We start from the raw sequence: 23,350 nt of genomic DNA, 5'->3' as shown, positions 1-23,350 counted from the left end.
GCAGCACTAAGTCTCCATGGTGCCCCTCACGGGGAGGACCCCTCACTCAGAAGGACAGCCAGTGGCAGGACATGCCCCACAGGCTGGCCCAGCCCAAGTCCCTGCTCAACCTGCAGGCTCCTTCCATCATTCCTTCAATGCACACTCACTCACTAAGCATTCCTGTGCCAGGCTGCATGCAGGGCTTGGGGTGCCCACAGGCACGGCACAGCCCTGCCCCACGGGAGCAAAGTGCTTGGGGAAAACCAACAATTACCCGGCAGGACAGGTGGAACCCTGGGATAGGACATGCCAGTGGATAGAGGTGCGATACGCACACCCATCTCCCCTGCTCCTCTGGCATTCTCAGCAACTGGAACATAGCTCTGGAGGAATACCAGAGCGGTTAAAAAAAAAAAAAAAAGAGGAATCCGTGCCCAGGCTTGGTACACACGGTTTTCTCCTTCTGTCCTAATCTCTGCATCCCTCTTACGACGCTCACTCAGGGAGAGTGAGGCAGTTTGCGAAAATAACCTTTGGGAGCATTTTGCAAGATAAGCTTCTAGACTGGAGTCTCTCAACACTGACATCTGAGACGGGATGAGTGTGTGCTGGGGAGCGAGGCCCCACAATGCCACATCATCACATATTCAGCACCATCGCTGGCCTCCACCCTCTAAAGGGTCAACAGCGCACCCAGTTATGTCCATTAAAGCATCTCTGGACACTGCCATATGTCTGCCAGTTGAGAGCCACTGCTGTAGAGAAAAGGGACTCTGTGGCCCCATTTGCTGTCCTAAAGGGAGAGAGGGTCACCAGCCACCTTGAGAAAGGAAGGCTCAGCCCCACTCAGGCTTGGTGAGTAGCCTCCCAGGCCCTCTGCAGCCTGGCTCCTGCCTACTTTCCCGCTTCATATTTTACTCACCCTGCTGTCTGCACCAGAGCCTCCGAGCCCACCCAGCACCTGCTCATCTCCCCGCCTCCCCTCTCGCTCCTACTTCCACCTGTGCTGAGCTTTCCTCTCCTCTGAAACCCTGCTCCTCCGTGGAGACACAGCTGAGCCCCACCTCACAGGGGCCTCCTCTGACACCTCTGGTCAATCAAAATTAACTTCTCCTTGACATATGTCCAATAAAAACCAGCATCTTTCTCACTCGACCTGCCCCTCACTGCTTACTACAGAGAGCCCTAAGTGTCTCTTCCCACAAGACCACAAGCTTCTTGAAGGGAGAGACTGCTCAGTACCCCCAATGGCACCTAGGACAGCTCCTAGTGCAACCAAAGTCTAGCAGATCCCTCTGAGTTTGGGCTGAGGTTTGGCTTGGAATAACAACATACGCCCTTGTGCAATCCACACAACCCAGGAGCAGAGCATTCCCGGGTTAGCAGTGACCTCAGGGATCATCTAGCCTAATCTCCTCATTTTACAGAAGAAGAAACCAAAGTGCAGAGTGGGGAAGGTTCTTGGTCCCAGGGCCCAGGGTGAACTAATGGCTGCTGGGATCCTGGCCCCTGGCCCCTGGCCCCTGACTCCTGAACAGACCTTCTATTTACTGCATCATCCTATCTCTTGCTGGCAGAGCGATAAGTGTAATACACAAAGAAGTGCTGACATGAAAGAAATAACTGCTGCGGGCAGGAGAAGTAAAAAGGTCTAGGTGACTCGTGCCTGTAATCCTGGCACTCTGGGAGTCCAAGGGGGGCGGATCACCTGAAGTCAGGAGTTTGAAACCAGCCTGGTCAACATGGTGAAACCCGTCTCTACTAAAAACAAAATTAGCTGGGCGTGGTGGCGCATGCCTGTAATCCCAACTACTTGGGATGCTGAGGCAGGAGAATCGCTTGAACACAGGAGGCAGAGGTTGCCGTGAGCCGAGATCGCACCACTGCACTCCAGCCCGGGCAACAAGAGCGAAACTTTGTCTCAAAAATAAAAAATAAAAATGACTCTAACAAGTCTGCTACAGATGCCTCTCATTTCCAGTCCACTGGCTTGGGACGTCACACACCTAGGCCCCAGCGGAGCTAACTAACCTGGGGAAACATGGTAAGTGTCCTTTTCCCTAAGTCACGAAGACACTGGCTTCTGGTTACATGAATATAAAAGCATGTATTAAATAAGGTCAAAAATTCAAACAATTATCACCCACATGTAGGCCCCCAAAGATCCATTCGCTCAATGATCTAGATTTTTTTTAGGAAACAATCCTTCTTGACTTTCCTTCTACTTTTGAATACACCTGGTTCCTGTATCTTCCATTTGTATTTATTCTGTTTAATCAATACTCATGCCAGCTTTATACCCTCTCTATGAACAAGGTGACAATTAGCCTTATGGATCATTTCTCATGGGCTGACCAGATCCAAACAAGTAAATTCAGCAGAAAACAAAATTGTCCTTATTCGCTGTTGTTTCAGGCAGGTGACTAACTCCAAGAATGGCTTTCTCTCTCTCTCTCTTTCTCTCTTTTTTTTTTTTTTTTTTTTTTTTTTTTTTTTTTTTTTTTTTTTTTTTTTTTTTTTTTGAGATGGTGTCTCACTCTATCACCCAGGCTGGAGTACAGTGGTGTGATCTCAGCTCACTGCAATTTCTGCCTCCCAGGTTCAAGCAATTCTCCTGCGTCAGCCTGAGTAGCTGGGACTACAGGTGCCTGCCACCACACCCAGCTAAAGTTTGTATTTTAAGTAGAGATGGGGTTTCTCCATGTTGGCCAGGCTGGTCTCAAACTCTTGACCTCAAGTGATCCACCTGCCTCAGCCTCCCAAAGTGCTGTGACTATAGGCTTGAGCCACCACAACTGGCCGAAGACGGGCTTTTTCATTAGACAATACTACAGTGCATAAAATTTAAGTCGTACCCAAATTCAAGGGAAACAATATCAGGAAAAAGTCCACAAATCCTACTGTAAATGGCATCTTTTACCTAGTACCCTAAAATGTGAACCATTTCCCTAAGTGTTTCTCTAGGATTCATAATATAGATTCAAAAGAGTGAGCCTTGGTCAATTCTTAGCCTGACAGGTCTCCCAGCGGTAGCTGCTAAGGCCCTCATGAGAGGAGGCTTGTAAGAGGCTGCCAGGATGGGAATTACTTTCATCAGTGGTTAGCTCCGGAGGCTGCCATCATATCCAGCCTGTCCTCCCTGGTGGGGACCAAAGCCAACAAGCCAGGCCCAAGCCCTCCAGTCTCCACATAGAATCTAGCAAGTCCGGGGACCGGGAAGAGGACAGAGCTGACCACGGTTGCAGATTGTGGCCTGAGGGCTGCAGCATTTGAGGCAGGCATTGAAGACTGCAAAAATATTAAGAGGCAAAAATCAGAGGTAAAGCCACGTCAAGCCGAGGCCACCACAGGAGCAAAGGCAGGAAGATGGGAACAGAGAGCAAAGGAGAAACAGAGTCGCTGGATTAGAGCAGGAAGGGCTGAGAAGCAGCAGCTGAACATAAAGGCTTGGCAAAAGTCTGGGACCTGAAAGTGCCAGGGTTCACATGCCACACCAAGGAGCTGGCACCTCCTCCTGTGATGCTGAGCAGGGAGCCCCGAGGGTCACGGCAAAGTAGCCCCGAAGATGGGTTTTCAGAAGCCTCCGCCATCCTGCAAATCACACAGCCTGACCGCGTGCCGCGGATGACACGCATCCAACTCAATGAGCAGGCAACTGTTGGGTCTCCACATCCCATCATGCTCCCTCCTGTCTCAACCAAAGTGAGAGCCCCAGAAGTGTTCTGCAGCATCTGTGGGTCCTAACAAACAGATTTCACTCATTCTAAACCAACCAATCCAGGAAAAGAATGGTCAGGGGTTCTTCAGTTACTGACGCAGCTTTCTTTTTCAGAAGATTTCTCTTCTGAGAAAATCCGAGAGAGACAAATCAAGACCAAAAAGAATTAAAAAGTAACGGTGTTTGTTTAATGTTACGGTTAGGATGGAAATAGATTTATGTTCCAAAAACCAAAAGAATAAGGCTATGCACCACTCAATATCCTGACCCAGGAGGGTTTCTTTCCTTCAACTAAAAATAGATGCAATTTTCAGTGTCACACAAGTCAAGGCAGCTCACGAGTAGATTAATCCTTCTAAATGAAAGGTCAGCCCGCGGTGAGGCTGTGAGGAGAGGCTCTGCACGTACACCATCTGCAGGAGTGCAGACCGGGATAACCTTTTCAGGGGGCAATTTGGCAATAGATCAAATCTTCAAAAGTGCTCATCCTTTGACCCAGCAATTCTACTCCAGGGAACCTACTTTACAGAGGGACTTCCCTAAATGTGTGTGTCTTCTTTATTTATTTATACATGCATTATATATCATAAGCACTGTAGATGAACATTTATTGCATCACTGTTAGCAAAGAGGAAGAAAGTGGCAGCCACCTACGTGTTCACCAACAGGGGGCGAGTTAAAGAAAGTACAGTCTATCTAGATGACAGGATTCTGCCCAGCAGCCAAAAGAGGAAGGCAAATATTACTAAAATGAAACAAAAAGATCCGATGAATAATTAAATAATGTGAGTGTATGTGTGTGGGGATATAAATACATTTTTTAAGTTCAGCAATGTAAACCAGACTGTTCACAGTAGCTCTACTTTTAAGGAAGAGAATAGCTTGAAGCAAAGGCAGGGAGGAGGGTGATACAACCTCTGCACTTTAAAGTTTCTTTAATCTTGGCCTCTTTTATTAATATTTTTACATCTTCAGAAGTATGCATAACTCTTGTATTAATAATTTTTAAAAGATGAAATCTAGAAAAGTCAAGTCAAATCAATGAGCTTGGGAATCTCAGATGAAGTCTGAAGCTTTTTTAATGTACATACTTATTTTTTTTTTGAGAGATGGGGGTCTCACTACATTGCCCAGGCTGGATTCGAACTCCTGGGTTCAAGCAATCCTCCCACCTCAGCCTCCCAAGTAGCTGGGACTACTTTGGAGGAGTTTTTCTGGAATCTACAACTTTTTGTTAGACATGTGCCCAACAAAATCTGAAGCTTTTAATCCTACCAGGATATAAGGTTCTCTCGCTACTGGATCATAAAGTCTCGGGTCAGAGACCTACCTGTTCATGGCAATCCCAGGCACCTGCCCTAGGATGAGGCATAGCAGGGACTCGAGGAATGCCGGATGGATGAATGGATGCAGGGCAGGGAAGCATAGTTCATTCATCTGCGTTCACAGAGTTCTAGAAGCAGCTCTGGGTGATTGTGCATTCCCCACCATCACCAATATGAGATGAGCAAATGGGGTTGGGAACCACGGGCCTGGGACTTCCATCTTGACACTTACTAAGGGTGAATGTAACTTGCTCACCTTCCTCACCCACGGAGAGACAGGGCTGACCTGATTCAGGCAGAGGCATCTTCCAGCTCTAACTGGCTGAGAACAGAATGCTCTGGAGGGGAGATATCACTGGCATGGAAGCCTCTAGGCCACAGAAGGCTGGAGAAGGTGTGACTGAGTGGGAGAGAGGCTTGGGCCTGGCAAACTAGAATGGAGGTGTTTTAGGGGACATGGAGAATTCCTGCAGGGCTCTAAACCCTGGAGGCAGATGAGAGCAATGAGAATTTGGATAGATCACTTTAGTTCTCCTAGTTAATTTCGCTCATCTAAACACAGATACAATATTATGGGCTCTTCAGAATTGCTGTAAGATTTAAGTGAAGTAACCCACGTACCCAGCACAGGACAGCAGTCAGAGAACTCCTCTCGTAACTGACTCCTGGGGCTGTGGGCCCCACGATGGCCACTGTTCTGTTCTGGGCCACTTGCCGGAGCACTCCACAGCCCAGGTGGACACCATGCAAGGCCTGCAATGCGGCCAAAACTTGCCCAGAATCTGCAACTTTTTAGCCCACAGAAAATCACTTGGCATATATCATCTATAAGCTCCAATTTCTTCATCTGGCCACCGTTGCCATCATTTGAGATGAAGTGAACCTCAATCTTGCCCCTCACGCTGCCACCTCTGTATTCTCCTAGTAAGCAATTCCTCTATACTGTGCTTCTTATTTCTTGGTATCAAATTCAAATTTGGAGTTGCTAGGATTCACTTCCACCCTGGACTCTCCACTGCATCCCTGTCCTCACGGCCCCTCCCTGGTTGAGGTGCAGCCCTCTCTGCAAGTCACCTAGTGCTGGGGCAGGAAAGATTCCACATGCAGAGCACAGTGCACACACCGGCGTTCACAGGAGGTGGGAAACAGGGACTCTGTACTCACTGGCTCACTTTATGGTACAGCTTAGCAATGCCCTGGTGGGTCCAGTCCTTCCCAAGGGTAGGCAAAATGTGGCCAAGAGTATCCGATCTAAATGAAGAGAAAAAGAGAAAAATAAGAAATTCATTGCATCATTCACACTTCATTAAAAAAAAAAAACCGCACACAAATTAGACCCACGACTTTCTTTCTGGATAGAAAGCACAAGTGTCATCAAAGTTGATGCTGACAGAGGGACATGGTAATCCACAGAAGGACATCTCCAGTCTGATCATGCATCAAGGCGCCTGGCTTGCTCAACCAAAGGGAAAAGGCCATTCCAAAAGGGCACTTTTCAGAAGTCCCCACAGAAGCAACCAGGTCAGAGAGAGAATACCCCAGAGGGACACAACCACCAAGCCCTGAACACAATGGTTGACACCAAGGAGCTAAAACTACATGAGCAGCTCCAACTGCACCAGAAGTGGAACTATGCAAGTCCCATGCAGGAGGCGGAAGTGCCAACACCAGGCCCGGCGGCCCCACTATGAAGCAAAGAAATCCACCATGGCCCCCAAGTCAGCAGGACCTACCTGGTGATCGTCCCGTCAATATCAGAAATGATAACTTTATCGTCCCAGTTCCACAGATAGATAGTGCCCTCACAGCGGCAGGTGCCTTGGTATTGCGTGGTGACGCTGAAAACCACGTCATTGGGGCCATTCTTCAACTTTAGGCTTTTCTGAAAAAACATGAACCATTATTTGTCTGCTTGAGGGAAAGGCCCCGATTGATGGGCATTTGGCTTCTGTTCCATGAGAAGCAGGATACAGCTTTAAAAGCAAGTCACTGCCCTGGGCCCTTGTATAACTCTCTCTCCTCCCTTCCTTGTTCTGGTTCTTTCTGGGGCTGGACAGGCAAAACGAACCTCGACTCTCTCAGGCCCCCTCGTGATGCAATTTGCCTGCTTGCTACAGAGGTGTTCTACTTCCCAGGATGGTGCCAATTCGATCCAGTATTATCAGATTAGAGTCATCAGCCAGGGTTAAATGATGGGCTATATGGCATCATCAATCACAGGCCACACTTACCACTCCATGACTAAATAGGAAGGTCATGGTTAAGGGAGACGAATTTAAGCCTAGTGTGAAAATACATTTCCCTCAGTAACCATGTTTTTCAGCGATGATTATACTGACACAAACTGGAAAAAGAGAAGTCTCGGTTACCAGTCGTGCCTCCTATCCAGAAGAATATAGTCTAGACCCAAAGAAATTACACCAAATTCAAAATGTAAAGTGACTTTTGAGCAGTGTTGAGTCTCTGTGCCGGGACTCCTGGTACATGCCAGCTGGCAGTTCAGACCCCCACGCTGCCTGACTGCAGGTGTGCCCAGGGGAGCCATGAGTCACACAGAGACTCCCAGGCTGCAGGGTCCCACATGTGGCCTGAGTGGCTGTCTGGGCCTGTCCCCTATCATTTCCTAGTTAATACCCTCACACCTGAGCCTGGCTCCCCACTAACTCTTAAGAGAAATGCGAAAGACCTGATTCACAAAAAAGTAAGGACAGGCACTCACTGGCCATGACCAGCAGGATCCAAGAAAGGGCTTTTAATTAAAACTGATCTCAAACACACAGAAAAATAAAAGGATACCACGACCAGATGGTGGTCCTGGTTACCTGAAATTCTCTAAATTCTATCACAACTGCTTGATTTCCATCAATTTAAGTGATACTTTTGGGTTAACAAACATCTCTCTTGAAGCAAAAACACACTTGGGTGATTTTCAAGTCTATCAGTGATTGACACCTCAGGATGAATGAGCTCCGCCAGGCTGCCTTCCTCCTAACTCTAATAAACAAGATCCTCCAGGACCAGCCAGCAAAAGAAGACAAAAGGGAAGGTCACACTGGGGACCCAGCCTGGATAGTGCTAGAGCTGGGCTGGACACATCGGGCACCCAGCTGAGAGGTTGTAGGCCCACTGGGGTGAAAGGTGATAGGAAGTAGAAGTGAGGGGCACGCCCCAACCATCGCACAGCCTGAGGAGTCTGCAGAAACCTCACGTGCTTACAACACAGCTGCGCCAAGCATGGGAGACTCACAAGCTGCTCGGAAGTCAGCCGGAGAGTCTTCTTGTAGCTGACGTTAGGCAGAAGCGGGAGGTGGCCTGCGTTTGATGGCTTGGCAGCTGCACGCTCCTCATCACTGGAGGATGATTCATGCTTTACCCTGGAACACACAGTGATGTCATCACCAATTAGAAAATGCATCTGGGTAGCCATGAAAAATGCATCAGCCCTGGATCGATGACTAAGTCAATCCAGTCTCTCCTGAGTCCCGTCCCTTGGGTGGTCATTTACCATAACATGTTAAATTTCTCAATGAACTCTCACTACACCCCATTCATGCATCTCACATTACACATGTGGGGGCTGCCTCTCCTCTTTCACTTGCCTATTGATGAGCTACCATCACTATTTTAGGCCAACAGGTTCCTATTCATGACAAGCAGGGTTAAACTCCCTCTTGGCCTAGGAATACACTGTCTTCTCTATCTCTGATCTCTTCCTGAGACTGCAGGCCAAGTGCTACCAGTCCAAGTTTCTACCAGTCCAAACTCATCCGTCAGCTCCCTGTATAAAGCTCGCCAAATATACAACTCCAAGCAATGAGGGCTTTTTTAGGACTTAGAGACAGGTGCCAGTGAAAGCAAGGAAGACTCACCAACTCTCCCCTCCAAGATCCCCCAGTGGCTCATCCCATGAGCAAGGAATACACCTGATTTCCCTGCTCAGAATATACAGGTCAGTGCCCCTAACTCTTCTAGACATTTTTATTTAGTGGGGAGCTGGGAGGTGCAGGGTGGGAATCAGGCTCGTTTTCTTTAAATAGGTCACATAAAGCATATCTGTAGTTAGCTGTTCACTCAGTGAAAATCGTGCTATGACACAATCCCCAACCCAGTAGTATTAGCTCTGCCTCCCAGGACCACTATCTTTGAAAATGTCTCAATGCTAGACGAAGTGATTAGTAAATGCCTTAGACTAAATGGAAAAGGCTGAGTGGCCCCAAAGCAGCACATCCCAAGCTCTCCGGTACTTTGCCGTCCTACAAAGCTTCCAGCTCAGCACCTTCCTGTAGGCAAGGTTAGCGTATACACAGCTCCAGCTTATTTTTTTAACAGTCTTTATTTTTTTATTTTTCTATTGACATATTAATTGTAGATATTTATGAGGTGCACATATTTTGATAAATGCATATATTTGCATTTATCAAACTATCATGCATACCCTGATCAAATCAGGGTAATTAGCATATCCATTACCCCAAACAGTTATCATTTTTGTTGGGAATATTCCAAATCTTCTCTTCCAGCTACTTTGAAATGTATAATAAATTACTGCTAACTATAGTCATTCTACTGCGCTATGAAACGCTAGAACTTCTTCCTTTCATCTAACTGTATGTTTACCCATTAACCAACCCATCTTCATCCTCCTCTCCCCCTTACCCTTCCCAGCCTCTGGTAACCACCATTCTACCTCTACCTCCTTGAGATCAACGTGTATGGCTCCCCATGATATTTGTCTTTCCATGCCTGGCTTATTTCACCTAACATAATGACCTCCAGTTCCACCCACGTTGCCACAAATGATAGGATTCATCCCTCTTTATGTCTGAATAGTACTCCATTGTGCATAGGTATCACATTTTCTTTATCCAGTTATCCACTGACGGACACTTAGGTTGGATCCATACTTCAACTCCTGTGAATCATGCTGTGATAAACACAGAGGTGCAGGTGTCCCTCTGACATACTCATTTCCCTTCCTTTGGATAAATACTCAGTAGTGGGACTGCTGGATTGTACGGTAGTTCTATTTTTACTTTTCTAAGGAATCTCCATACTGTTTTCCATAACAGCTGTACTAATTCACATTCCCACCAACAGTGTTTAAGAGATCCCTTCTCTCAACATCCCTGTGAGCATTTTGTTACTTTTTGTCTTTGACAATAGCCATTCTAACTGGGGTGAGATGCTGTCTCACTGTGGTTTTGATTTGCACTTTCCTGATTAGTGATGTTCAGTGAATGGGACTACATCACACTCAACAGCTACTGCCCAACTAAGGAAACAACAGAGCAAAGAGATGACCTGTTAAATGGGAGAAAATATGTGCAAACTCCCCATCCAACAAGGGCCTGAAACCCAGAATGTACAAAAAATTCAAACAACTCAACAGCAGAAAAACAAACAATCCCATTTAAAAGTGGGCAAAGGAAATGTCACGGGACGTGCCAGTACGTGTCTCATCTTTTCATCTCAATAAACTCTCTCCTCTCAGTGCTGACTTCCTCTCATCCTACCACCCTGTCCCACACCCTTGCCTCCCTTAAGATCTCCTCTGCAACCTACAGCTTTCTGACCCCATAAGCATTCATTTAAGAAGTGATCTCCAGCCCTCCGACATGGCAAAGCCCATCTCTAGAAAAAATACAAAAATTAGCTGGGCATGGTGGCACGTCCCTGTAGTCCCAGCTACCTGGGAGGCTGAGGTAAGAGCATCACTTGAACTTGGGAGGTGAAGTTTGCAGTGAGCCAAGATTGCGCCACTGCACTCCAACCTGGGCGACGGAGTAAGACCTTGTCTCAAAAACAGAAGAAAAGATCCCTACAACTCAATACTGCCCAATACTGGGGAGATGTGAAAGAGGACAGTGTCCCACAGCACCCCACTTCTGTGTTGTTTCTACCACACTTGTGCGGAGACATGGCTCTTTCCAGTCCTAGAATAAGCAGACCCTCCCTAAGCATCTGCTCCCAGGGACCCAGGAGAGGGAGGTCTGTGGGCTTCCGGCTGGGGGCCAGGAGCTCATTCAACCAACACTCAAGCATACCACACCAGGCATCAACGACACGGCAAACAACCTGTTCTTACTCGTGCAGAGTTTGTGACTAAGCAATCACAACACAGAGACCTGGGCTGAAGACAAAGATTTGGAGATTCTGGGACAGAGCCCTGGGGAATAGGCCATGGGAACAGGAGTCTGTGTTGCAGGAGAGCGGAGCATCCACTAGACCGGTGGTTGGTCTGTGGCAGAGGAAAGCTACACATGGATGGAACAATCCCATGACATTGGGGGCTGATTCTGACTCTTGGTAGAGTAGAGATGGCATAGCAGTTAGACTCTGAAAAACACAGGTTTCCAGCCTGTGGTAACTTCAGGCTGTATCACCTTGGAGAAATCTTATTTCTTTTTTTTTGTTGTTCTTTTTTTGAGACAGAGTCTGTCACCCAGGCTGGAGTGCAGTGGTGCGATCTCAGCTCACAGCAACCTCTACCTTTTGGGTTCAAGCGATTCTCCTGCCTCAGCCTCCTGAGTAGCTGGGATTACAGGCATGTGCCACCACGCCCAGCTAATTTTTGTATTTTTAGTAGACATGGGGTTTCGCCATGTTGGCCAGGATTACCTTGATCTCTTGACCTCATCATCTGCCCACCTTGGCCTCCCAAAGTGCTGGGAGATGTCCTATGCCACCTACGGCTTTCCGACCCCATAAGCGTTCATTAAGAAGTGAGGTGCCTGGCCTCAGCCTTGATTTCTTTACCTTTAAATGCAGAGGAACAACTGAATCACACCCACCCAAAACTTTAGGATGCAGGCAGGTAAGAGCCTGGGAGACACCCGGACTGGAAGACTGGGACATAAGTCCCAGCAAAAGCCTCATCCTAGAGAATTCCTTCCTGGGCCTCAGCAGGCTCATCTGTAAAATGACCTGATCCGACCAAAGTCCCTTCCAGTTCTGACACCTACAGATCCTATGAACAATGCTGGTTCTTCTGAACCAACAACCTGGAGGTTTTCAGACAGGATAGATGTGATCTTGGAGCCAGTACAGGCTGGCAAATGCTGCCGGGGACGGGGCAGGCAGATTTCCTTGTCAAGCAGAAGAAGAACGAGGCTACAGGCCCCTCATTGAATGGGAAAATGTTTATGTTCCACCCAAACAGTGTGGAGTGAAATGAGATCCAAATGTGAAGCAAAGCTCTTAGTGACAACAGATTGATGTGTACCTCTGCCGGCGGGATGAGGAGGCAGGCGGAATGGCTGTGATTTCCATCTGCTGCTTTGAAAAAAAAGAAAAGCCACTAAATTTGTATAGCATGCCATGTTTGAAGGAACACAGAAAGGAAAACACAGATACAAAGACTAAAATCCGAGATGTGCAGTTGGCTGTTGGTGGTTTCAGCTTGGGGCAAGTACACGGTCATTTGTGGCTGCCACATCCCAGATCGCGCCACCCTGCACAGAAGAAAATGCCTCCTGTTGGGAAGCCCCTACCCCATCCCTACAATGGCTCATTAAATGTTGCTTGCTTTACAGGATCTGCAAGAAGCAACAAAACAAAACAAAAGGGCTTATGTCACTTGCAAATGTGCGCACAGAAGAGTAGCTGTGAACAACATCTAAGTTAGCACTTGTCAGTGTGCGTGTTTCAAACGGTATTTTAATTATTTGTACGGTGACAAGCTGTTTGCTCAATTATGGATCTTCAGGGACTGTTCTGTCAATCAAGTCTGTCAATTAGGAAAACATTCTGACACCTTTTTTTTTTTTTTAGTCAACTGCGTGACTCTAATAAGGAGACTCGAAGTCTGAGATGCAAGTATAAATTAAAAGGTTTACATTTTTCAAGAGAACCTTATATTCTTTTCAAAATCTGAGTTCTTTTTCACAAGAGTCGATTCTTCATGTGACTAACTCAGAATGGCGGACGGTCCAGCTGTTTGTATTTGACAGGGAAAAGCATTTTTGCCCACATTTGAATATGATTGTATCGGACAGTGAGAAAATCCATGCCACCCCAAGTAAACTGTAAGAGCTGAGCTTCCAACTTGGGAAGAGTTGCAGAAGTGTCTCACTGCTCTCCCCACTCTCCTGGGGTCCTACCTGCTGTGGCTAGAAGGGGTAAGTGTAAGAGCAGAGATGGCACCAGCGATGCCACTGTGCCTTCTGTATACGGGACCCTTCCAGTGGCTGTCCTCCTCCCTCCCTTGTAAACCTAACTCTCTGAGCCTGAGGCCCATCTTCCGCTAGGTTTAAGACTGGCTGTATTAGACCGTTCTCACACTGCTATGAAAAAATACCCAAGACTTCGTAATTTATAAAGGAAAGAGGTATTAATTGACTCACAGTTTCACATGGCTGGGGAGGCCCCAGGAAACTTACAACCATGGCAGAAGGCAAAGGAAAAGCAGGCACCTTCCTCCCAGAGCAGCAGGATGGGGCAGGGGTGCAAGGGGGGGAAATGCCAGATGCTTGTAAAACGATCAGATAGCGTGAGAACTCACTCACTATCACGAGAACAGTAGCATGGGGAAAACTGCCCCCATGATCCAATTCCCTCCACCTGGTCCCGCCCTTGACACGTGGGGATTATGGGGGTTACAATTTGAAGTGACATTCGGGTGGGGAAACAGAACCAAAGCTTATCATTCTGCCCCCCGGCCCTCCCAAATCTCATGTCTTTTCACATTTCAAAACCAATCATGCCTTCCCAACAGTCCCCCAAAGTCTTAACTCATTTCAGCATTAACTCAAAGTCCACAGTCCAAAGTTTCATCTGAGACAAGTCCCTTCTGCCTATGAGCCAGTTAAATCAAACGCAAGTGAGTTACTTCCTAGATACAACGGGGGTTCAGGCATTGGGTAAATACACCTGTTCCAATGGAACAACCCGGCCAAAACGAAGGGGCTACAAGCCCTGTGCAAGTGTGAAATCCAATAGGGCAGTCATTAAACCTTAAAGTTCCAAAATGATCTCCTTTGACTCCATGTCTCAAATCCAGGTCACGCTGATGCAAGAGGTGGGCTCCCATAGCCTTGGCCACTGGGCAGAGGGCAGGATGGATTTGGAAGACATCTTGCATTCAGCCCACAATGCCTGTTTTAAAATACTTGGAACTGCATGGTCTGAGACTGAAGTGTGTCCTCCAGGTGACCGCAGAGCTGCCCTCACAATTGGTTTCTGCACTCTGGATCATTTTCTCACAAAGCTGATGCAAAGACCCAGTGAGATGGGGTCTGCCGCGGTGTTAGTTTTAACCCCATATTTCACAGATGGAGATGCTGAAGACCATACTGAAGGCTGTCAGACAAGGTACCTGCTCTGCATCCTGCTCTGTGCTACCTCTTGTGTTTAGAAATTATTGCCGAGACAGAGAAGGTTCCTAAAATGAATTCCAGGAAAGTGGGGCATTTCTAGTGTAGTGATTTAGGTTGGTTTAAATTGCTGAGAGCACACAGTTTGGCATCTTTGTGTGTCTCTTTCAGGGTAACGTGCCTCCCATGCAGCTTCCAGGCCAGCTCCGTCCCAGCCTGTCTGGCCACTGATAGTAACACTGGCACCTTTGCTCAGACGCGTCAGGGAGCTCACCTGAGATCCAATGGTTACCAAGGAGCAAAGCTGGGATTCCAAACCAGACCTGCCTGACTCCAAAGTTGGCTGCTTTCACTGCAGCTTGTGGAGTAAACAACCACTTATTTTTAAAAGTCTGTTTGACTCCATCCTCAACACACCTGCCCTCTCCCTTCCAAGTGCACTCACAGCCAAACTCAGAATTCCCAGCTGGGAAACATCAGTACCCTGGTGCCCTTCCATTCTTTCTTGTTCCTGCAAAGCACAGACCAACAGCAGGTCAGGGGGAAGGCCCATGGGACACCACCGGGGAAACAGAAATGTTTCCCTTCAAGAGCATCCCCAGCAAGAGCAAGCCAGGCCATTCAGAGTCACATTCAAACTTACCCCACCAGGTCCCGCACACTCGTCTCTACCCTGTCCTTCTCCACAGAGAACAATAAAGAAATCAGATCGTTTCCTACCTGCCTCCCATGTGGGTTTCTGTTTGTAGCAAAGAATCCTAGAATTAAAATCGTTTAAGATACAGAGCCATGGCAGGGAGCCAGAGGAATGGAAACCCACGCCTGCCTCTCCCATAAATCAACAACACATGGAGAAAACCTCAGTGGTTCAGCGATGCTTCAGCAATGCTTTGGAAATGCCTACTCTGTGGGGCACTGGCTTGGCCTCCAAGATTAAAAAATGAGTAAGATGTGGATCTGGCGCCAATTAATCTGTTAGCACTTTCTGTCTGCTAAATATGAAATGGAATCCTGGCTTTCTTAAGCATGGAAACACTGTAAACATGAAGTAATCGGTAAAAGATGGTATAGTGCAAATCAGTCTGTGTCAGTATATAGTATCACTGTCGTAATTAGCGTATAATGGGACTGTCCTCAGAGTAGAGTCGCCTCCGATCCCATACAAAGAGATTAACCTGAAGACAAAACACCTGATCAGAAATCACAAATACTGATCAGTATCATCAAAATCTAACCTCTCCTATGCTAAGCGAACATGAATCCATATTAAAAGTATCAACATAAGTCCTGGTCAGTATTTAAATTGTAGAGAAAGGCAAGCTCCTTCAGAAGGGAAGCTTATTTCCATGTGAGTGTTAGGGCTATTATTTATTATCATCATCACTATCATTATTGCCACTGTTACTGTCATCACCATCATCATCACCGTCATCTGTGTATGAAGGACTACCGCCTACCAGGAGCATGACAAATGCTCCAGTTATATTATCTCACTTAAGCCTCACATTTATTTTGCAAGCTGGCTACCTAAGGGGGCAATTGCATCCATTTTGCTTATGGGAAAACAAAGTTAAATAAACTACTCCAGGTCACCAAGCGAATCACAGAGCTGGAGCTGGAGCCATGCTGTGGACCTGTCTGCATCCAGGCAGCACGTTCCATGAACTCGGAGGTGGAAAGGGGCCGCACATCCCAGGAAGCCTCCTACTGCACCTGGTGGCCATGCTGAGCTGCGGCGGTTGCTCTCCGGTGCTATGGCCCTTGCCAACCAAGCACTGCTCTGGCTTACTTTCCTGGAGAAGGAGAAAAGAGAGAGTCACAGAAGTACCATGGAGAAGGGGCTTGCAGGCAGGTGTTTTCCCATGGGCTTCCTTAAGGCAGGACCCCTGAAGGTAGACCCTTCCCCAACGAGGCCCACCCCAGCAATCGCCCTGGGAGGCTCTGGCTGTTTCTTTTGGTGGGTCCTGCTCACTCCTTTGCTAAGAAGTATACAATTAAACTGAGAAATATTTTTGACAGAAATGAATCTGTTATCCATAAGCGTTTGTGGCACCAAACCAAACTCCATCATCACTGTAGCTTACGGAAATGCTTGATCAAGGGCTGTTTGGATTCTGGGGGCCTTTCAAAATATTTTCTTGTAATTGCTGATAGAAATGCCTGAAAATATTTTCATACCATATTTTGCTTGGGGAAGATGTGAGAGCATTTTCTTCTTTTCCAAGATCACATACTCTTAACAGAAAATCCTCCCTTGGTGTGCTTGGATTTCTAAGAGAACACCTGAGCTCAGTCCCGCCTCTCTCGCTTATAAACTTTGGACAAGTCACTTAACTTCGCTTCCTCATCTGGGAAACGGGTGACGTTCTCCGTCTCCTAATGCTGCTATGAAGATGAAAGGAGACACTGTGTCTGAAACACAGAGCCAGGCACACAGCAGGCAAAGGAGGAGGGCGATGGGCACTGGGCCCCAGACAGAAGAGACCAGAGAGAAACGCCAAGGGACGGAGTGTCAACGACTGACTCTCTTTATCTGTGCTTGTTTGCTCAGGAGACAGGTTAACGATTTCTACTATGGTCCTTTAATAAAGAAAATGAACAATACCAACGATTAATAGGGTGACTGTCTTAACATACGATTAGCATGAACTAATTTCAAATATTCTTTAGGTTTTTCAATAAACACACAAATAATTGATATAACATGTCCAGTTATGTTTTATCTATTGATTGCGTCATGTAACACTACCACCACTATTAGCAACTTTTTCTTAGGTGGCTTCCCAAATATGTATCTAAGTGAAATAAGTATATTTCAGATTAGCAAAGAAATATTTAATTTCTTAACTGTTCTTTACTTCACTTAATTCAAACTGGAGAGAATGTGGATATTCTACAAAGAAGTGGTTGAAATATACTTCCACCTTAACTTCTAGAGCATTCTGCTCTCTGGCAAGAAAACTAGAGTACCTTTATGCTTTAAGTCCTTTAGTATAAATTATATATATTTGCACTCATGCGTCTGTAGCTTTTGGAGATCAATAAAACTGACAAGTAGAACTCAGATATGCTAACAGAAGGTGTCAAAGAACAATTATATCTTGATAAAACTCTTCCAGCAAACGTTTTCCCTTTCAACCAATGGCATAAAGACAGTTCACAGAGGAGGTTTCTTTTATGATTAAAACAACCAACTTGACTGCCGTCTCTGTGGCTTCTTCCTACTACTTTCCTTGAGTAATCAGCATGCCTTCAACAAATATTTGCCAAACCCCTACTCTGGGTCCAATATGGGCACCAGGAACACCGAAGCGATCAGGGCCACATATGGTCTCTGCCTCACGGAGTTTTGGGTCTAGACAGAAAGGAGAAGCTCACCAAATAGTCACACTAGTAATTACATAATTATAAACTGTGACTAAATGCATGGAGGAAAAGTTCACAGGCAGAGGACAGCAGACCAGACTCATCTGCAGAGAAAGGGCTACTGGATCTGCCAGTTAACTAAGCAAAGCAGGGGCGAGGGGCCCACAGAACACTGCGTAATGAAAACAGCACATGCAAAGGCTCCAGGGCAGAAGATGCCTTCAGCCATTGAAGCTAAAGCAGACAGCAGAGGAAAATAGCAAAGATGAGCCTAAAGAGGCAGGCTAGAAGACACAAGCGCCATAGGCCGTGGTAAAGACACCAGCCTTCATTATAAGATCCCCTCGGAATCACAATAAGGCTTTAAGTGAGGAGCAACATACATGGGAGCAGGCCCCTAAAGAGCCCAGTGCATCCGCAGTACAGAGGATGAGGAAGAGAGGGTAAGGATGGGTGCAGGGAGGCCGTCTGGAAGCACCACTGGGAGAGGTGACGGGGGTGCAGATGTGTGGGAGCAGAGCCGGAGAGAATGGACACGTCGGAGAAGTATTTAAGACGGAAAACCGATAGGACTTGGTGTGGAGGTGAGGCTAAAAGCATGAATCTCACCCAAGGATGGACGGTGGTGCCATTTTCTGACTATGGCCCCAATGAAGGAAGAACTCTCGAGAATCCCACGAGTTCAATTCTAGAAGTGCTAAGTCTGAAATGCCTTGAGGCATCCGCATGACAACGCTTAGTTGGCTACTTGATAAATGGGCGGAGCAGAAAAGAACGTCTGGGTCTGAGACAAAAAACGGAGCCGTCACACGGGCAAAAGGGAAACGTAAGAAGTGAAAGGAGAAAAGGTGTCCCTAAGATGAGCTTTGAGGTCCCCTCCTGGAGGAGGCTAAGCCACAGCAGGGGCAGCCTGCAGGGAAGAGGAGGGCCAGGTGGACACAGGGGCCTGGGAGCCAAGCACAGAAAGTACTTCAAGAAATAGAAGGAGAGGTCAACGAAGATCTGAAAAAAATCACAGGCACTCATAGAGATGAACACCAAAGCCACGGACTTTTAGACATACCATTGCAGTGAAATGACTCAGAGAACTAGTCAACTGCTGGACATATACCTCATTAAAATTGTCCTCACAGGCCAGGCATGGTGGTTCACACCTATAGCGCCAACAATTTCAGAGGCCGAGGCAGGCAGATCGCTCAAGCCCAGGAGTTTGAGACCAGCCTGGGCAAGATGGCGAAACCCCGTCTCTACTAAAAATACAAAAGTTAGCTGTGCATGGTGGTACACGCCTGTAGTCCCAGCTACTCCAGAAGCTGAGATGGGCGGAGGTTGGGAGGTTGCCGTGAGCTGAGATTGCACCACTGCACTCCAGCCTGGGTGATTGAGCGAGCCTCTATCTCAAAGAAAAAAAAAAAGAAAAAAAATTGTCTCCATAAGCAGAAGGAAAATATTTAATTTCTTAAAAAAGCTGAATTCCCAGGCTGAATCCCTTCTTTTACAGATGACAAAACGTTATCATGCGGAAGTGACTGGACCACAGTCTCCCCACGTTACAGAGCCAGGGGGTGACGCCCACACTGCTGGCTCCCGACCTTCCTCCCCACCTTCCCCACGTTCCAGGAGCACCCGCCCTACTTCATGGCAGAGCTGGCTCATGAAAACTCAGCTCTAGGGCCTATTTCTCTGATGTAAGTAAACGAAAACCAATGTCCCTGCACAAAACCAAAACTTGCTGAGCTAAGGGTGAGCACTGTTTCGTCTTCTGGACTTACCTCCTTGATCGTGGTGTTTCTTCCCCTCCATGAAAACCACCATCTTCCTCCCTTTTTGGGCATCTTATCCCTCATGATAGCTTCCACAGTGGCCTGTTTTAAATGGATGGTAACATAAATAATGGAACCAAAAAAAGATCAACTTAGCACATTCGAACCAAATGAAACAGACATGCAAATTAAAGTAAGATTTAAAAACAAAAAAAATCAGAGAAAACACAACATACTATTTGTGGGTTAAAAATTTTAGAGAAGCAAAACCTAATGGCGTCCAAAATTACATGAAGGTAACTTAAGCATGAAGACTTAAGAAGATGTTAAAGGAATAAGCAAGCAACAAATAAAATACAACACGACAACAAGAAAAGAAGAAAGCATTAGAAATCATTAGTGATTAGGAAGACCAGAAGTTTCCAAATCAAAGTGGCTAACTGGTTAAGATATTATTACTCTCAATATGATGGTTATAAAATAAAATATGAAATGATTAATATGGGGTACAGGATAAAACAGTTTTCAACCAAAGGTAAAATGCATAGGATTTTTACTGTCTACATCAATTTCTAAATGTTTACATTAATAGATGCATTTGGTTTAAAATCTCAAGTATTAAAAAGAAAATTCCTATTTTTAACTTAGATAAATGAGTTTAATGGCGACATTAAATACAAATGGATAATTTTCTCAGTATTTCCAATGAGCAAAATATCTATCTTGAGGTAAATTCTAGGACCGAAGTAAAAGTTATGCAGTATCCCCTCCTCAGTTTACAGAACTTTCAAGCATTTGACACCTTAGCTAGTAATAAAAGAAAGATTTAAGCCATTCAGTCTAACAGGGTGTAGGGAAGCAGACAGATAAGTAATTTACTATGTAGCTAAAAAGGTCCCTATCTGGCACACACAGAAACTCAACTAAAATGCAAACCACTCATATCCTGTTCATAAATAGGACAATTCATAAAGCTGTCAATGACCCTATTTCCCCTAAATCCACTCATAAATGTAACAAAACCACAATTTCTTTAAAAAAGAAAGAAAGACAAGGAACAGAAAAAAGTGAACAGGAGTATTTTCCGTCCTTCACAAACCGATTCTAATGTTTGTTTGAAAAAGAAACAAAAATAGCCCAGAAAATTCTCAGGCAGAAGAGTAGTAAGTAGAATAAGCACTGCTGGATATTAAAATATACCTTAATATATGGTAATTAAGAGAAGGTAGTGTTGGCATGCAAGGACACATATCACAAGAACAGAAGACAAAAGTCCAAAAATAAATCTCAATTCACAGAGAAATGGAACAGAGGATGAAGCTGTAACTGCCTATGAGCCGTGGTAGGAGTTAGTTGACACATGGTCCTGGGATAATTCAGCAGCCATGTCAGACCCTGTGAGCGGCCCACCTGCCTGCCCTTTCTTGCTGACAGATATGAAACTCTGTTCAAGTATCAGGCTGCAATGCGCTCAGAGAAGTCTGGTGCAACTCGGAAGGATGCGCCTCACTGGTCAAAGCCAGTCACAGTCATTTCATTGCTTGGCCAAGAGCTGCTTTAGAAGGGATATTGCAACCAAGTTTTGGCCAATGAAATATGAGAGAGCTGACCCCTCCCTCCCATTTCAGATGCGGCTGTATGAGGAGATGAAGTGTACAGCAGTTATCTTGTGACCACAAAGGAAAAGCCAAGAAAGTCACAGAGAAGCTAACCCAAATTCGCCAAGCCTGAAAGGCCAACCTCTAAGATCCGTGTCACGTGAGATGACCACTTCAGCCACCTTTGAGTCATTCTGTTTCCTAAAACCAAAAGCATCTTCACGAATTCAATAACTTCCTGGGGAAAACTGACTTGGTTCCTAATACTTCCCTCATTACGCTCAAAATAAAATCAAGATGGATGAAAGATTTTAAAATCTTTCAAAATTTCCAAAACTTGTGAAAATATGCTCCACATAAAAGAAAGCACAAAAAATAGCTACAGGGAATATTTCCACAAGTTTTGGGAAAGGAGAAGCAGGGCCATTTTAGGTGTGATACAAAACCCAACAGCCATAAAAGACAAGATTGGCAGATTCTACATTTAAAAATAATTTCTATATTAGAGAAATGGCATATTTAGTGTCAAAAATTACTGGCTTATAAAAAGATTTAGTGTGCATATCACAAGGACTAATTTCTTTTACGTTTCAGAGCCCATGTGTATTTCTTTTTCAGTGAATAAATCCTTTAGCTATATTGCCATTGCAGTGGCCTTTTTTCTTAGGGATTTGTAACAGTTGAGAACAGTAACATAAAAATGTGTCCCAAGCCATGGATACCATGGCAGGGACAAAAGAAAAACCACTCTGGAGAACATGCCCTCAGCCCAGTCCACAAAGATGCTCACAAATAAAGCATCACCAAAGATGAGATTATAGTCCTCAAATCATAATACACACATGCACGAACACGCACACACATGCATACTTATGCACACAGGCATGCACACATGTGCACATACACACATATACGCACACATATGTGCATGCGTGCACACACGCACATGCACATGCATGCACACCCACACACACGCCAACCCAGGAAGGAGCAAGCCTAGACTCAACAAAGTCCCATTAGACCTTCAAGAATCTCAGGTGTTAGAACTTGCTGACTGCCTACAATATCCAAAGCTGTACAAAGGCTTGCTAAGCACACAAAGGATACAAACAAGTCTAAGGCAGTCTCTGCAGCAAAGAACATATAATCTAGAGGAAGAGCTGTCAATGAAAGAATGAAGAATTCCTGGCTGACTGTCTAGTGAACTGTTTGGGGAGGATGAGAACACTGCAGGCTGGCAGGTAGCATGGCTGCCCTCCTAACTCTTCCCTGGGGCCACTAACCTACTCTCCCCTGCAAGCTAGGAGCTGCCCAGGCCCTGTACTGGCTCCTGCCTCAGAGAATCAGTCATGGGCCTGGCTTCCTGACTGGGCAGACCTGACACCGGCATGGGCACCTATACCTGACCCCAATGCCCGTTCCACCCCGTCCGGGGTGACACTCATCTCCCTCTGTCCTCACTGGGCTCTGAAGTCCAGGTACCTGTCTGCTTGGCCCCCACCTGTGCTCCTAGCACGGCAGGTATTGAGAAGGGCATCCTTGGTCTGCACTGCCATGATTGGGAGGTTTTGCCTTGATAAGGAGGAGGGGGAACCACGTGCAAGGTGCAAGACAGAGATCCACAACTCCTGGCCTGTATGCTCGTGAACTTCGAAAGAGCACAATGGAATGAACTCTGTGGTTTCCAAAATAAAAGTGAAATTCCAACCACCCAGATTAAGCTATCCATCATTTCTAGTGTCCCCTTTGCTTTTTCATGTTAAAGCTCACCTTTGGCAAAGGTTTCTGGAAGGCCTGCATTGCCAGGAGGAGAGGTGCTGCTGTCGTCCAGTTATAATATCTAACACAAAACAATGAAATAGATGTCAAAAAACCAAGGCTCAGACTGAAAACCTTTCCAATGTCATATAAAGTGGTCAAGGAAAGCTCGGGACTCCATCAAGGTCTTTGAAGAGCTCAATGCTCTTGCTATTCCCCAGCCCACCCTTATCTACCCCCAGGCAGAGGCTCCCTCCATCTAACCCCAGCAGGGGCCCAGCAGCAGCCGTGCCAGCAGGGTGGACAGTTGGACATGCCAGCAGCCCAAATTCCACAACGTGCTTGCGGTGTTTCTTGCCACACGTCAAGGAAAAGGCAACTAGGTGTAAAACATCCACGGCGTAAGGGAGAAAAGTTTGCTAATAGTCTGCAAAAATACCTGTACATCCCTCGCCCTCAGATAATGAAGTTTTTCAAGAGGGGAAAGATGTAGGCTCCTCAGATATACCCATGTACCACACGGGTGTGA

At 46.2% G+C, this 23,350-nt stretch overlaps 1 protein-coding gene across 10 annotated transcripts in view; it reads right to left on the bottom strand.

Annotated features, from left to right (window-relative positions):
- Positions 1 to 23,350, bottom strand: part of LPIN1 (lipin 1) — a 152,644-nt gene that overhangs the window by 16,134 nt on the left and 113,160 nt on the right. For 7 of the 10 annotated variants that reach the window (XM_037737390.1, XM_037737378.1, XM_037737380.1 and 4 more), the window contains 7 exons: positions 22,834 to 22,903; positions 19,702 to 19,779; positions 19,475 to 19,567; positions 16,050 to 16,129; positions 8,273 to 8,399; positions 6,759 to 6,907; positions 6,190 to 6,276 (listed from right to left, as the gene is read on the bottom strand). In XM_037737390.1, coding sequence (XP_037593318.1) covers positions 6,190 to 6,276; positions 6,759 to 6,907; positions 8,273 to 8,399; positions 16,050 to 16,129; positions 19,475 to 19,567; positions 19,702 to 19,779; positions 22,834 to 22,903 — 684 coding nt within the window. The remainder of the gene's footprint in view (positions 1 to 6,189; positions 6,277 to 6,758; positions 6,908 to 8,272; positions 8,400 to 16,049; positions 16,130 to 19,474; positions 19,568 to 19,701; positions 19,780 to 22,833; positions 22,904 to 23,350) is intronic. The other 3 variants (XM_017525942.2, XM_037737397.1, XM_017525953.2) reach the window with 1 other exon arrangement.

This window comes from Cebus imitator, unplaced genomic scaffold (genome assembly GCF_001604975.1).
Source record: "Cebus imitator isolate Cc_AM_T3 unplaced genomic scaffold, Cebus_imitator-1.0 Scaffold1, whole genome shotgun sequence".
In the NCBI taxonomy this organism is placed as follows: Eukaryota; Metazoa; Chordata; class Mammalia; order Primates; family Cebidae; genus Cebus; species Cebus imitator.
This window is presented reverse-complemented; position numbering and strand designations above follow the sequence as displayed.